Here is a 13,925-nt window from a genome sequence, read left to right as displayed (position 1 = left end):
TACGGTCCCGTTGCCATGGTGGCGGCGTCGAGTGGGCGGGAAGGAGGGGGAGAGCATGGAGGCCGTAGCTAGGCTTGAGGCGAGGTTGCTGCTGCTGCGGGAAGAGTGGTTCCATAGAAACAGGTAACCGCGTCCTGCCGGCGGTGAGTGCCTGCGGGGCTGGGGATGGAGGGGCGGGCAAGCTGCAGGCTCCCCCAGCAACGAGATCGCGGCCCTCCTGCTGAAAACGGTTTGGTTTGACAGCCCCTCCGGAGAGCACTCTCGCTCCGGCCCCCAAATCTCGCTGCAGTGATTTGAGGAGACCTGATGTCAGCCGCACATCTACTTCACGGCGTCTGACAACAGTGTCCCGCTCTTCCCTCGCCCCCTGCTAATTCCATGGGGAAAGTGCTGGAAGGCCCCGAGAGGCGGTGAGCCTCCCGAGGTCCATGCAGTGGTCTAAATCTGTAACTTATACTGATCCTGTTGGAAGGCACCAGTTGCTTTGTTCTTTGTCATTACTTGACACAGACACCCCACCACCACCACCACATTCTAAGCAAGTTACTGTTTGTTATCCACACTGTTTACAATTCCTTTCTAAATCAGGTTATGCTGCTTAAGTTTCTAGTACCTGGGACATACTTTGTCTTTTCCTACTAAGGAAAGGAGATGCTTATTCTGCTAAAGGTGCAAAATGTCCCATGTAGAGTAACAGGCTGATGATCACCTCTTACCTTTCTCTTCATAAGCAGGACAGTCTCTGTTTTCTCTGTGTTTTCTGCGTTTATCTCTGAGTTTTCTGAGTGCTAAGATAGTGGTGGCTAACTTTTCCCAGATCAGATTTTAGAAATAAAATGTATCAAGAATTATTTTAATATTGCATCCATTTATTCTGTAGCAACTGCATTGCTGCTGCTGCTGCTGTATGGGTTGTGGTACCACTGAAACAAAAAAAAAAGCAGTATTAACATACGTGTAGTGTTACGTTTTTCTTCACTAATTAATGAATAATTTGGTTTTGAATCTAATTACAACATCATTATTGTGAATAATAAAGCCCCTGAACATCACTAAAAGTTACACAGAGTTCAATCCCTGCCTGCATATAATGTGTTGTGTTTTCCTGCTCTTTCCCAGAACTTTAGCTTGTACTCTTGTGGCTGTGCATGCATCAGTTCACTAAATAAGCATCAGTTATGGGCGACTATGCTTGTATTTCACGTAGTTCAAGTTAAAAAGAACAAGCTGGGCCAGACATGGTAATCCATTGGAGGGCAACATGCTTGAGGTTTGGGGATTTGTTTGGTGTTTTTTTTTTTTTTTTTTTCAGAGCTTTCAAAAAATGGTTTGTTATTGGGGTTTTTTGTTCCGCTTTAAGAATAGGCTATAATCCATCAGTTTCTTGAAATTCAGATTTTCAGCTGAGAATTTAAATGAGAGGCTTCAAAATGTCCAGCTCAGCAGCTGAAAGGCTGATCAGTAATCTGATCTTTGCTCACTAGGGTGAGAATCTCAGACTACTTCAACACAGCTGCCAGGAAAGTCCTGAAACAAATCAGAATAACTTGTTTAGAGATCTTGGTAGATCCTTATTTAACTTGTAGACTGAACAAACAATTTTGGGTCATTAATGCATGTCAAATTTGCCCGGGTCTTTCTCTGAAGTATTTTTGGAGCATTTGTGTTTTGAGTCATAGAATGGTTTGGGTTGGAAGAGACCTTAAAAGTTCATCCAGTTCCAACCCCCTGCCATAGGCAGGGACACCTTCCACTAGACCATGTTGCTCCAAGCCCCATCCAGCTTGGCCTTGACCACTGCCAGGGATGGGGCAGACACAGCTTCTCTGGGCACCCTGTGTCAGCCCCTCACCACCCTCATAGGGAAAAATTTCTTCCTAATATCTAACCTAAATCTACCCTCTTTCCGTTTAAAGCCATTTCCCCTTGTCCTGTCACTGCATGTCCTTGTAACAAGTCCCTCTCCAGATTTCTTGTAGGCCCCCTTTATGTATTGGAAGACTGTTATAATGACTTCTGAGCCTTCTCTTCTCTAGGCTAAACACCCTAGTTCTCTCAGCCTGCATATACTAAATTACCATGCCGACAAATATTACTACTCTCTATTTTCAGATCTCTAGATGAAGAAAGAAAAATAGAGTACAAAGCTGCTGTCAAAATCCAGAGCTGGTTTCAAGGATGCAGAGTCCGATCCTATCTGAGGTAGTATATTAAGTCTGTCTTAATCTATACTTCAATCTTGATTTTTTGTTTTTTGACAGAATTCCTCACAGTATTACTATTGACATTGATATAATTTTTTTGGAAACACTATGGTTGGTCTCTTTTCCCAGGAGGCTATTCTCCATTTTTTTTTTGATTATAAGCCCACCTAGTCTAACTCATGTGCTCAAATTTCTGTATCTGCATAAAAATTAGGGCTGTGAGGGGGAGGGTTTGCTGCATCTTCTAGTTTGACCTCTTCCCTTTGCAAGTCATTATGTGTCATCCAAGCATACTGTATGAAGCCTAAAGAATTATTAGGTTGAGTAACAATCACTTCATGGCAGATATTCCCTCACAAAAAGAAAGCCTACAGCCATTATGTGTTGTTGTTTAAAAAAGCACTGATAATTTGTTTTCCAGTGCTGGTTCAAGTGTGGTATCACAGGATACAACCATCACACGCAAGCGCTCAGCAGGCAAACAAACATGGTATTTCAGCCCTTCAAGGAATAACAGTTATGCCATCAGTGTCAAAAGTCCTTGCAAAGACAGAGGATTGGTTAGTGCCCCTCTGTTTCCAGCACATGAGTAACAACAGCATGCTGCAGAAGAAAGTGAAACCCCAAGTGTCTTTGCCAATCCATTCTGTAGGAAAGTGCTCTTCCAAATGCACGTTTGTAGTTAGTAATGACCACTGTAAGAACAACATAATTGTAATGAACACATAAGAACTAGATCAGCTAAGTGTAGAAGAGGATTTTCCCTGCAACTGCGTAGAGTAATCCTGCTCAATGTCCTCTTTCCAAACTTGGGTGTGGTGTCTGATTTAGGAGCACAGGCTCGATATAGCCAGTTGTGTGTTCTGAATTAGTCTCTCATTTGAATTAACTGCTGGAAAAAACTTCCTCCACCGTGTGACTCTAGCTGTATTGCAAGGGTTCTAAATTTGGCCCTGGTTAGGTGGTACAAATAGTCCCCTACATAGCTTTTTCTAGCCAGTCCCAAAGTAATGATTGTATTAGTTTCTGTGAAATTGATGTGAGACATCAGTTACGGAATTTTTAGTTGCATAATTCTATGATTCTATAATAAAGCGTGTATATATAAGGACAGAGTAAGGATTTACTTAGAATTAGCTAGATATAATTTTCTAAAAGAAAAAAATTATTTGAAAAATTTCAGATATTTGTGGGATTTGTCAAATCTTTAAAAATTCGAAAGCTGTGAAAATATTGCATGTGACTGATAAAAATTCTGAATTGGTCAGATGTGTTAGTTTAAACCATCAATGAAAATACCATCATCTACCATGCAAATTACATTTCTAGGGCTATTTCATTCAATTTTTGTAATGATAACTGAAACAGTACATAGATAAAAGTTTTCAGTAACCCATTTTTTCCAAAAGCACACATATTTATATATGTGTACATGAGTAAATATATGTATAAATTGGTTTATAAGTGTGTATGTGTGCACATATGTGTATATGTATGGAGTATGTTTGCAGTGGCCATCTGTTTGGAATATGTATGGATAATACTTAATACTTTAAGATTGGAAAAAATAAAGTTGTTTTGTAATGTCTCAAAGTAATCATTATTTTGGTAATGTATTTCATTTTAGATATCTGAACCAAATGGCAATTGTTATACAAAGGTGGTGGAGAGGATATCTAAGCAGAAAACACTTCAGAAAAATGGTGAAGGTAGGAAGCTAGTTTTAAACATTTTGTTTGGTTATTTATAGAATACATCTGAAGTCATTCACTTGTCTTGAAATTCAAAAGCTGAAATGTGATCCTTTATACACATCGACATGTATTTTACTGTCATGGAAACAACCACTAGTTTCAGTAAGCCTACTCATAATGGTCAAGTTAAGTTAAAGTGTTTGCAGATCAGGAGTGTCAGCCCCCAAACTAGCAATGAGATCTGTTCATGCAGAAGCCTGCCTGCATGATGCTAATTGAAGGATTGGAACTTTTCAAGATGCTTTTTTTCCCGGCAGAACTTTTAATTCTGAAAAGAAAACAAGCCAAATTGTCTACATATTGCTGCTCCATGATTTAGTGGTTGAAATTTCTTGCTTAATGAACCTTGAAGTATTTGAGGTTTTGCCTTAAGGCACACAGGTCACAGTCAATCTAATTCTCTTGACAGACTTGAAGATAGCAGAAGTGTATGACAGGACACAAGCTAAAACTCCTGTTAGCAGGTTTAGGAGTTTAAGAAGAAACTTTTTTGCTTTTAAAAACTTGTTAAAAACTAATTTGTGGCTTGTTAAAAACTAGTTTGCTTTTAACCTAAAACAATGAGCTTAAGGTATTTAGTTTAGTTCAGTAATTTATCAATTTATGGTAATATTTTACACTAGTTTTAAACTTGTTAGCCATTTATTCTTGATTAATTTTGCTAAGGTTAAATTACTGTCTTTCAGTAAATACAGACAAGCTAAGAAAAAAAAAAAAAGGAGCCATAATAACTCATATATTACAGGCTAAAATCCATACCTCCTACTAAACTGTGTTTTCGAGTAACAGGACTTGTGTGCCTGAAAGATTGTCTATTTTTTCCCCAGGTCTATCAGTAGTCTAATGAAGGATTTTACCTCCTCCAATTTACCTGCCTTATCTAATAAATTATTAGGATATGGATCCTTTCAGGCTGTGGCTTTCAGCCTGTCTTCTAAATCACTCAGTTTTTAATACAGGGCAGGTAGCTGCATGCTGAGATTGGGTTCTGCTTTAAAAAAAAAGTTGGACTTCAGTTGAATATTGTGCCTGAGTTTAGGGAAGGTTTGTTTAATCTAGGAAAGCTTCTGTAGAAGAAGGACATAATAATATTAATGTATATTAAAATTTATTAGTGGAAAGAAATGATCCATGCAGTCACTGGGAAGAGGGAAGGAAGAAATCAACTTCATATGAAACGCTGACACATACTGCTAAAACGTGTTGTGAACTCCCTTTACTGCAAGTTTTTAAGAAGAGAATAGACAAATGCATGTGTAGGGCTTAGATACGATTCAGGCAATGTTTTGGTTCTACATTTAGTTCTACATTAGTTCAAGTTCTAATTTTTTTTTCACACTTAAAACATCATAGAGTGATGCATTTCAGAAACAAGACAATTTATGTGTTTCTGTGTTTCAGGATGTCAGGTTTTGTCATCTGATCACTAGGTCTTTAAGAGGACTTAAGCAGGACAAAGGCCTGATTGTGGTAATTTTGCATGGTTTTCAATCCCCCCAAATTGTAAGGAGTTATCTTCTGGCCACTCCATATTCAAATACTAATTGTTCTGTTCATAGTAGTCAATCTCCTATTTTAAACAGAATGGTGTCACTTTAGAGGCTTATTTTCTTATATAAAGGTTGTAAAAACAGTGGTGCCCAGTTAAGATACATCACCACAGTACCTACTGTTCTTAGTGGGCTCTGTAAGTGAGATGACATGATAACTCTTCCCAGGGAGCCAGCCTGCAACATTGTTTGGAGTTGCTGCCCAGTGACAGGATGAGAGGGTGCAAACTGGAATATAGGAAATTCCTTTTCAAAGTTAAGAAAGATCTTTTCTTGTTTTTTTAACTGAGATGGTAATCAAATACCGGAATGGGTTGCCCGGAGAGTACAAGCTGGTTTTGTAGAGTCCCCATCCTTGGAGATACTACAAACCCAGCTGAAGTGCACAACTTGCTCTGATTGATTCTGCTTTGAGCAATGGTTTGGAGCTCCAGAGGTCTCTGCCAACCTCAGTTGTTCTGTGCATCTCTGAAATTGAAGGTTTTTTATCTCATCTCTTTGTTACTTCTCCCTTCTTTTGCCCTCTCTTTTAAAAAAAAAATTCTAATAGTTACATTTTAAGATAGTCTTTCAAATTAGCATATATTTGCTGTAATAACCAGGCTGAGATAGCTAGTATCATAAACCCCCCTCAGCTTCCCATTCTTGCAATATGTTTCTGGAGATAAAAATAAAAAAGACTTGAACCAATAAAGCCTGGTTCGTGTGTAGTTCTTCAAATAGCCATAACTGACAAGCCCTTGCCAAATCTGAAGTTTGTGGAATAATGCAGGGAAAGAAATTGTGCAAGCCCACACTTAACACATTCTAAATCACACTATTAATTCATTAACTTTCTGGATTCCGGTACTTGGTCAGTATTAGGGTGCTAGAGGAGCAGAATCTCATCAGCAAACTTACATATTGTACAGTGATCAGCATGGAAAACCACCTTTTCCCCCTCAAATACTTTATTTTGTATTTGCCATCTCTTTGATTGGAGAGGACTAAATAGGACATCTTGATTGAAAAATAACCTGAAAGCCATACAAGTAGCAGATAAAGAGGTACTTTTCCCTCCCTTTAGACAGCTATATTCAGTGTTGTATATTTTGGGATGGACTTAAATGTAAAGTTTGAGTTTACTATGTATATTCATTGTTATACTATCTTTACTCCATCAGTGGCTGAATTTGGGATCAGTTAATGTTTGCACTGGATTCTTGCTAATAACTGTTGTAATGAGTCCTAAGTATGAAACACAGTGATACCTTTGACACGATAATTCCTTTAATAGACTGGTCACTTTAAAATTTGCCCACTGATAATGTTTGGATTGGTATCTGCTGCCAGCAAACAAGGCAAAGCATATGCACAAAATACCCAGGATTGCTTGATAATAAATCATTTTAATGATTATATTCAAAATGGTGAAATGTGGTTGGTACTGATGCGGAAAATAACAAAAGCTGAGGCTCATCAGATTGGCTGTCCATATGTGCATCGCTGCTAGTATTTCATTTGTTACTCTTCTGCTGCCTCTTGCTTTGATTGTTAGATATAAGTTAAAAAAAAATAAAAATATGTTTTTTATATGACTAAAGTTATGTGCCTTTCTATATTCTAAATAGAGGTTCTTTGGTATAAAGCTTTGTTTCCTAATATTAATCTCAAGCTGTGGTTGTTTAAGTCCAGACAGCAGCTAAGTACAATGCAGCCACACACTCACCCCCCACCCCTGTGGGATGTGAGGAGAGTCAGAAAAAAAAAAATAAAATCCCATGGGTTGAGATAAGAATAGTTTAACAATTGAAATAAAAGTAAAATATAATACAACAACATCAGTAACAATAGGATATATATAGAGAGAGAAAGAAAAACAGAATACCAACCAGGATCATATCTGTCTTGGTTTAAACCCAGCCAGACAGCTCGTTCACTCCCTCCCTCCCTTCTTGCCCTCCCCCTACTCCTGGAGGGACGGAGAGGAGAATCAAAAAGAATGCAACTCCCACGGCTTGAGATAAGAACAGTTTAGTAACTAAGGTACAACGCAAGTCACTACTGCTACCACCAATGATAATAATGATAAAGGAAATAACAAGGGAAGAGAAGACAACACCTCACCACCAGCCGACCGATAACGCCCCCCCCCCCCCAGCCCAACGCACACCCCCCCAGCCCGACTAAGCACTGACCGATAACTTGTCCAGCCCCGCACTCCTCGCCCTTCTGGGTAACTCTCCCTTACATCCTGGGCATGACGTGCTGTGGTATGGAATACCTCTTTGGTCAGTTTGGGTCAGGTGTCCTGTCTCTGCTTCTTCCTGGCTTCACCTCCTCCCTGGCAGAGCATGAGGCTCACAAAGTCCTTGGTCAGGGTAGACATTACTTAGCAACAACTAAAAACATTGGTGTTATCAGCACTGTTCCCAGGCTGAAAGTCAAAACACAATGCTGCACCAGCTACCAAGAAGGAGAAAAATTGACTGCTACTGCACATCTGTAGGTGATCCCCAAACATGTTTTTAAACAGAAAAGGAGAAAGTAGTACAGCACTTCATACACAAAAAGCTTCAAATGTATTTTGGAACCATAGACCTACTGTAAAGTAGTAGGGAGACCTGTATATTAAAACCAGAGACAGATACAAAGACTTCATGGTTCAAAAGTGGAGGTGCTGCATGTGGGTGAGATGGCAAGATCATTCTTCTCAGAGAGTCAGCCTTGCAGTGTCACCTTGGAGTTGGTAACCAGAGCCAGTGGCAATGCTATGGGCACAGCTGAAATGCAGGAAATTCCACTTACACATAAGAGAGGAGTTTTCTGTGCAAGAAAGCACCAGTTCAGGAAAAAATCTTTTCTTTACTAGGGAACGATATAAATAGAGACTGGGGTTGAAGCACTAAATTATGGCTCTAATTCTCCATCCCTTGTAATAGCAGAACTAGTACACATTATTCTAATCAGGACTAGAAAACAGTGCAGAAGAGCCTAGATGGTTACACAGGCTTTGGCTTTAAGCACAAGGATAAGGTTGTAAGGCTGTTAATTCTGCATTTGGCTGACTTGTGATTTAGAATAGTGTTGAGTAAAAGCAGGAATATGTAATTTGCTATTTATTGTGCCTGATCTTGTTAAGTTGTGGTACGGTAAGGCCTGGATTTCTCACACCTAAGTGAAGTAAGCAATTTAGGACCCTAGTTGTCATTGACTATCTCTGTAAATGGTAGACAGAGATGCAACTGCAGAGCTCTTCAGTACTTTGCCAAGCTCAGAAGGAAAGTGGTCCCACTGTCTTCCAATATTGATAATATAAAGAGCATTGTGATGTTAGGTCTCTGACTGAGGTTCTTCAGAGAAAGGGGATGTATTCAGACCTAACAGCCTTAAAATAAGAGAATAAACAAAGATGTGAGTTTAGTTTAATCAGTAATGGACAGAAATGAGGATTTTTAAGCTTAGAAATTCCCATTAAAAAAGTACTTTATTTATTTGGTGGAAGGGCAAGAAAGAAGGTGGTACAAAAGAAGAAGGGATGAGCTGCAAAGCAAAGTTGTATCAATTTAATCAAGCAGTTTAGGAATATACGTAGCCCTGGCAACCATTATTTCATTCTAGTATTAGCCATCTACAGTCAGTATCACTCAGGAAACATTTATGGAGACAAAAGGGGTGACAGAATCCACTATTCTAATTCATATCTTTGAGGTGGAGATTCCCTTAAATATATATGTGTATGTGTGTATGTATACACACATATATGAAGAACTTGTTTGAAATTTAACAGTCCTGCATTTTTCTTTTATATCAGAAATATCTTTTCTACTGTTTCCATTATTAGTAGATTGGTATGATATGAAAGTGAGCATTTAAAATGCACCTTAATTAAAGTGCAGGAATTATGCCTTGCTTAATGTAATGAAGAAAGAGAATTTAAAATGAAGTAGCATCATTGTGTTCATTTGTAAATAACATATTGCAGCCAACTGTTTCTTAATTGCCCAGACTGTTGATAAATAATCCAGTCCTGCTGCTCTCCACAGACAATTTGCTTTGGATCAGACTAGGCAATTCAAATAACACTAATTACAGTGAAACCCTTTTATAGTGAATTCCTGTTTGCCATGGGGGAGAAAATCACTATATCGGGGGAAAGCACTTTTGCCTTTGATTTGTGTCTAAAACATGAGAAACATATAAAAGCTACATGTTGTGCTAAATAAAGGACATACTCTTGCATTCAAAGTACTTATATTTTACTTTTTATGATACAATTGTGAATTATGTTCATTTTGCATTTGTAATTAGAGGGTGGAACAGATGTGAAAGCTTAGTTTAAAGTGATGTATCCATTAAAATAACCTATGCTGCCAAGTGATTGCTTAGTATAATAGGGGATTCGTTCACTATGAGAGGAATTCTACTTTATTGGAAAGAAACCAGGACTTCAGGAAATGTTTTCTATGTCAGGGGATTCACTGTAACATGGTATCGTTGTATTTATGATTTTATGATGTTAAAATGAATATTAAATGAAATAAAATTCCCAAGGATTACTCAGGAGGCAGCTAAGTACATAACATTTAGTACAGATGGTTGGAAGGCACAATTTTGCTCCATCACTGCGTATGTATCCTTGAACGATTTCGACTGAAGACAGCATTTCTTTGAAATTTTCATTAAACCAGACGTCTTGAAATATGAATTCCTTTTATGTTTCTGTGAGTTTTGGCTAAAAGAACCCCAGTGAATAAATCATACATGATACTACGTGTCACCAGCACTTGTGAATATTTCTGCTTTGTTATTCTACTCTCAGTAGAGCACCATTGATTATCAAACTCAGCGGAGAGCATTTTATGATCATATATCTCCATTAGCTCCTAGTTTGACTACCATAGATTTTTCTGGTTAAGCCTGCATTATGTATTAGGAAGCCTATCTCTTCAATACAAAGTTTGATTTTATTCTCTCTAAGACTAGAGTTCTTATTATGTATTATGTATAAAGATTCTTATCTTTTATATGTAAAAATAGGAGCACTGTCTTTGTGCAACTGAAATATAAGCCTTCTTTTCTTCCCCCCTTGATTCACAGACAGCATATTTTATGATGAAGATGAATTTCTACAATGAAATGGCTGTCAGGGTAAATATTTCTTCACTTGTTAAACAAATGAAAAAGTCAATTGTGCTCCGAATTTGCTTTTAATAAAATGAGCAAACCAGAATAATATACACTTGATTGATATGCTGATGGCAACAGTGGGAAATGGTACATAGTTAAAAATTAAAGTTACATTCAGTAGTCTGGGTTGTATTTGAAAGCTGTTGCTGAATTTAAGGCATCTGCATGTGTCTTGCTGTATTGACTTCTTTCTACCTTACCAGATATGATATTGATAAAACCCTGAAACATTCTAGCTGTATTCTTACAAATGTAGACATATATTAACAATTCTAACAAACGAGAGGGATTTTGGGTTTGTTGATGTGGCTGTGCTTTTTCTTATGTTAGTACATCGTGAGATGGTCAAGTTTGAGATCCTCAGGACAGTGAGAAGAGCGTGCAGCAAGCTCACTGCCCTGGACTTCAAGAGAGCAGACTTTGGCCTCTTCAGGAACCTGCTTAGTAAGGTTCCATGGGATATAGCCTTAGAGGGCAGGGGGTCCCAAGACTGTTGGTTGATATTCAAGGATCACCTGCTACAAGCTCAGGAATGTTGCATCTTGACTAGAAGGAAGTGCAGCAGGAGGGCCAGGGACCTCCTTGGATGGATAAGGGATGCTGAGGGAAAAAAAGAGGCTTGTAAAAAGTGGAAAGAAGGACAGGCAGCCTGGGAAGATTACAGGGATGTTGTCTGGGAAGCTATGGACCAGGTTAGGAAAGCCAAGGCCCAGTTAGAATTAAAGTTGGCTATGGATGTTAAAGATATCAGGAAGGGATTCTATAGGTACATAGCGAATAAAAGACAGGCTAGGGACAATGTAGGCCCTCTCTGAAAGCTATCCGGAGAACTGGATTTGGAGAAGGATTACTGGATTTGGAACTGGATTACCCTGGATTTGGAGAAGGCTGAGGTTCTTAATGACTTCTTTGCCTCAGTCTTCACTGGCAAATGAACTGACGAATGAAGTTGCTAAGGCAGTGTCCATCATATTTGAAAAATCATGGCAGTCAGGTGAAGTTCCCGATGACTGGAAAAACGGAAATATAACCCCCATTTTCAAGAAGGGGAAAATGGATGACCCAGGGAACTACAGACCAGTCAGTCTCACCTCTGTGCCTGGCAAAATCTTGGAGCAGATTCTCCTGGAAGGCATGCTAAGGCACATGAAAATCAACAACGTGCTTGGCGACAGCCTGCATGGCTTCACTAAGGGAAAATCCTGCCTGACCAATTTGGTGGCCTTCTATGATGGGGCTACGGAACTGATGGATAGGGGTAGAGCGGCTGACATCATCTACCTGGACTTGTGCAAAGGTTTAGAGACTGTCCTGCAAGACATCCTTGTCTGTAAATTGGAGAGACATGAATTTGATGGGTGGACCACTGGGTGGATAAAGAACTGGCTGGATGGCCGCACACAAAGAGTTGTGGTCAATGGCTCGATATCCAGCTGGAGACCAGTAATGAGTGGTGTCCCTCAGGGATCGGTGTTGGGACTAGTCTTGTTCAACATCTTTGTTGGTGACATGGACAGTGGGATTGAGTGCACCCTCAGCAAGTTTGCCAATGACACCAAGCTGTGTGGTTTGGTTGATCCGCTGGAGGGAAGGAATGGCATCCAGAGGGACCTTGACAGGCTTGTGAGGTGGGCTGATGCCAACCTTATGAAGTTTAACCATGCCAAGTGCATGGTCCTACACCTGGGTGGGAGCAATCCCAGGCACAGCTACAGGTTGGGCAGAGAAAAGTTTCAGAGCAGCCCTGCAGAGAAGGACTTGGGGGTGTTGGTTGATGACAAAATGAACATGAGCCGGCTGCAGTGTGCACTTGCAGCCCGGAAAGCCAACCATATCCTGGGCTGCATCAAAAGGTCCAAGGAGGCGATCCTGCCCTTCTGCTCTGCTCTTGTGAGACCTCACTTGGAGTATTGTGTGCAGTTCTGGTGTCCTCAACATCAAAAGGACATGGAAGTGTTGGAACAAGTCCAGAGGAGGGCCACGAGGATGATCAGGGGACTGGAACACCTCCCATATGAAGACAGGCTGAGAAAGTTGGGGCTGTTCATCCTGGAGAAGAGAAGGCTGTGTGGAGACCTCATAGCAGCCTTCCAGTATCTGAAAGGGGGCCTATAGGGATGCTGGGGAGGGACTCTTCATTAGGGACTGTAGTGATAGGACAAGGGGTAACGAGTTAAAACTTAAACAGGGGAAGTTTAGATTGGATGTAAGGAGGAAGTTCTTTATTGTGAGGGTGGTGAGGCACTAGAATGGGTTGCCCAAGGATGTTGTGAATGCTCCATGGCTGTGTGTTCAAGGCCAGGTTGGACAGAGCCTTGGGTGACATGGTTTAGTGTGAGGTGTCCCTGCCTGTGCAGGGGAGTTGGAACTAGATGATCTTAAGGTCCTTTCCAACCCTGACTAATCTATGATTCTATGATTCTGCATGACATTTGATGCATGGAATCTTGTAAGAGTTACTCGGAAAGCACAGGACAATTTCATTGCCTAAACATAGAGGTGGACCTGCACTGAGCTTGCTGATGTTTGAGTGAATTTTGCTAGATGAAGAGGAGTATAAACAGTCCTTGAACTTTAGTAAATATACAGCAAATTATGATTGTTATGAGGAAAGCTGCAAAATAATTTAGAATATATATAATTTCTGGAAAATATCTAGAAATCAGCAATTTTTCCTCTACTTTGGAACCACAATTAAACAAATATATAGAACAAACATAGGAAGGACATGAGAGATTTTTTTTAGGTGAAATATTTTTATCTCACTTAATTCTTCTATTTTGTGGAATAAACACACTTTAGAGGCCTATAACTTTTTTGGCAAGGCATCCTACCTTTCAAATACTACCAAAACTTGGAATGTGGTAGGAATGGAGAGTAACCCAAGGAAACTCCTGTAAAGTAGGAAGAATCTGAGAACAGATTTTAATTTTGTGGCTTTTCCAGTTCCAAAAGATCTCAGACTCGAGAGATGTGTTCCCATCAGGTTTTTGACTTGGTGCGGGTTCTTTCAGAGGCACAAAACAGAATCTTACATTTGGTGCATGTTAGAGAGCTGAACAGCAATCTAATTCTTCAGAATTTTTTTTTTTTTTTTTTGAGGGGAGAGAGTTTAGTTTATATAGGTTTTTTTTTTTTTTTTTTTTTTTTTTTTAAGTTATTTTATTTGGTTATTAGCTAGGTTGAAAGTATTCCACCCTGGGGAGAAAACAGGAGATGCGAGCTAGCTCTTAAAAGTTGGCTGTGTA

At 39.6% G+C, this 13,925-nt stretch overlaps 1 protein-coding gene across 5 annotated transcripts in view; it reads left to right on the top strand.

The window, feature by feature from the left end:
- Window positions 1-13,925, top strand: part of SPATA17 (spermatogenesis associated 17) — an 80,958-nt gene that overhangs the window by 124 nt on the left and 66,909 nt on the right. For 3 of the 5 annotated variants that reach the window (XM_057406436.1, XM_057406432.1, XM_057406433.1), the window contains exons 1-4: window positions 3-123; window positions 2,113-2,202; window positions 3,832-3,913; window positions 10,588-10,638. In XM_057406436.1, the coding sequence (XP_057262419.1) occupies window positions 56-123; window positions 2,113-2,202; window positions 3,832-3,913; window positions 10,588-10,638 (291 nt within the window). In that variant the 5' untranslated portion in view covers window positions 3-55. Of the gene's footprint in view, window positions 1-2; window positions 124-2,112; window positions 2,203-3,831; window positions 3,914-10,587; window positions 10,639-13,925 lie in introns of those variants that run through there. The other 2 variants (XM_057406435.1, XM_057406434.1) reach the window with 2 other exon arrangements.

Source organism: Pezoporus wallicus, unplaced genomic scaffold (genome assembly GCF_028554395.1).
Source record: "Pezoporus wallicus isolate ANWC-B61680 ecotype Strahan unplaced genomic scaffold, APGP_CSIRO_Pwel_v1 scaffold_2617, whole genome shotgun sequence".
NCBI lineage: Eukaryota > Metazoa > Chordata > Aves > Psittaciformes > Psittacidae > Pezoporus > Pezoporus wallicus.
This window is presented reverse-complemented; position numbering and strand designations above follow the sequence as displayed.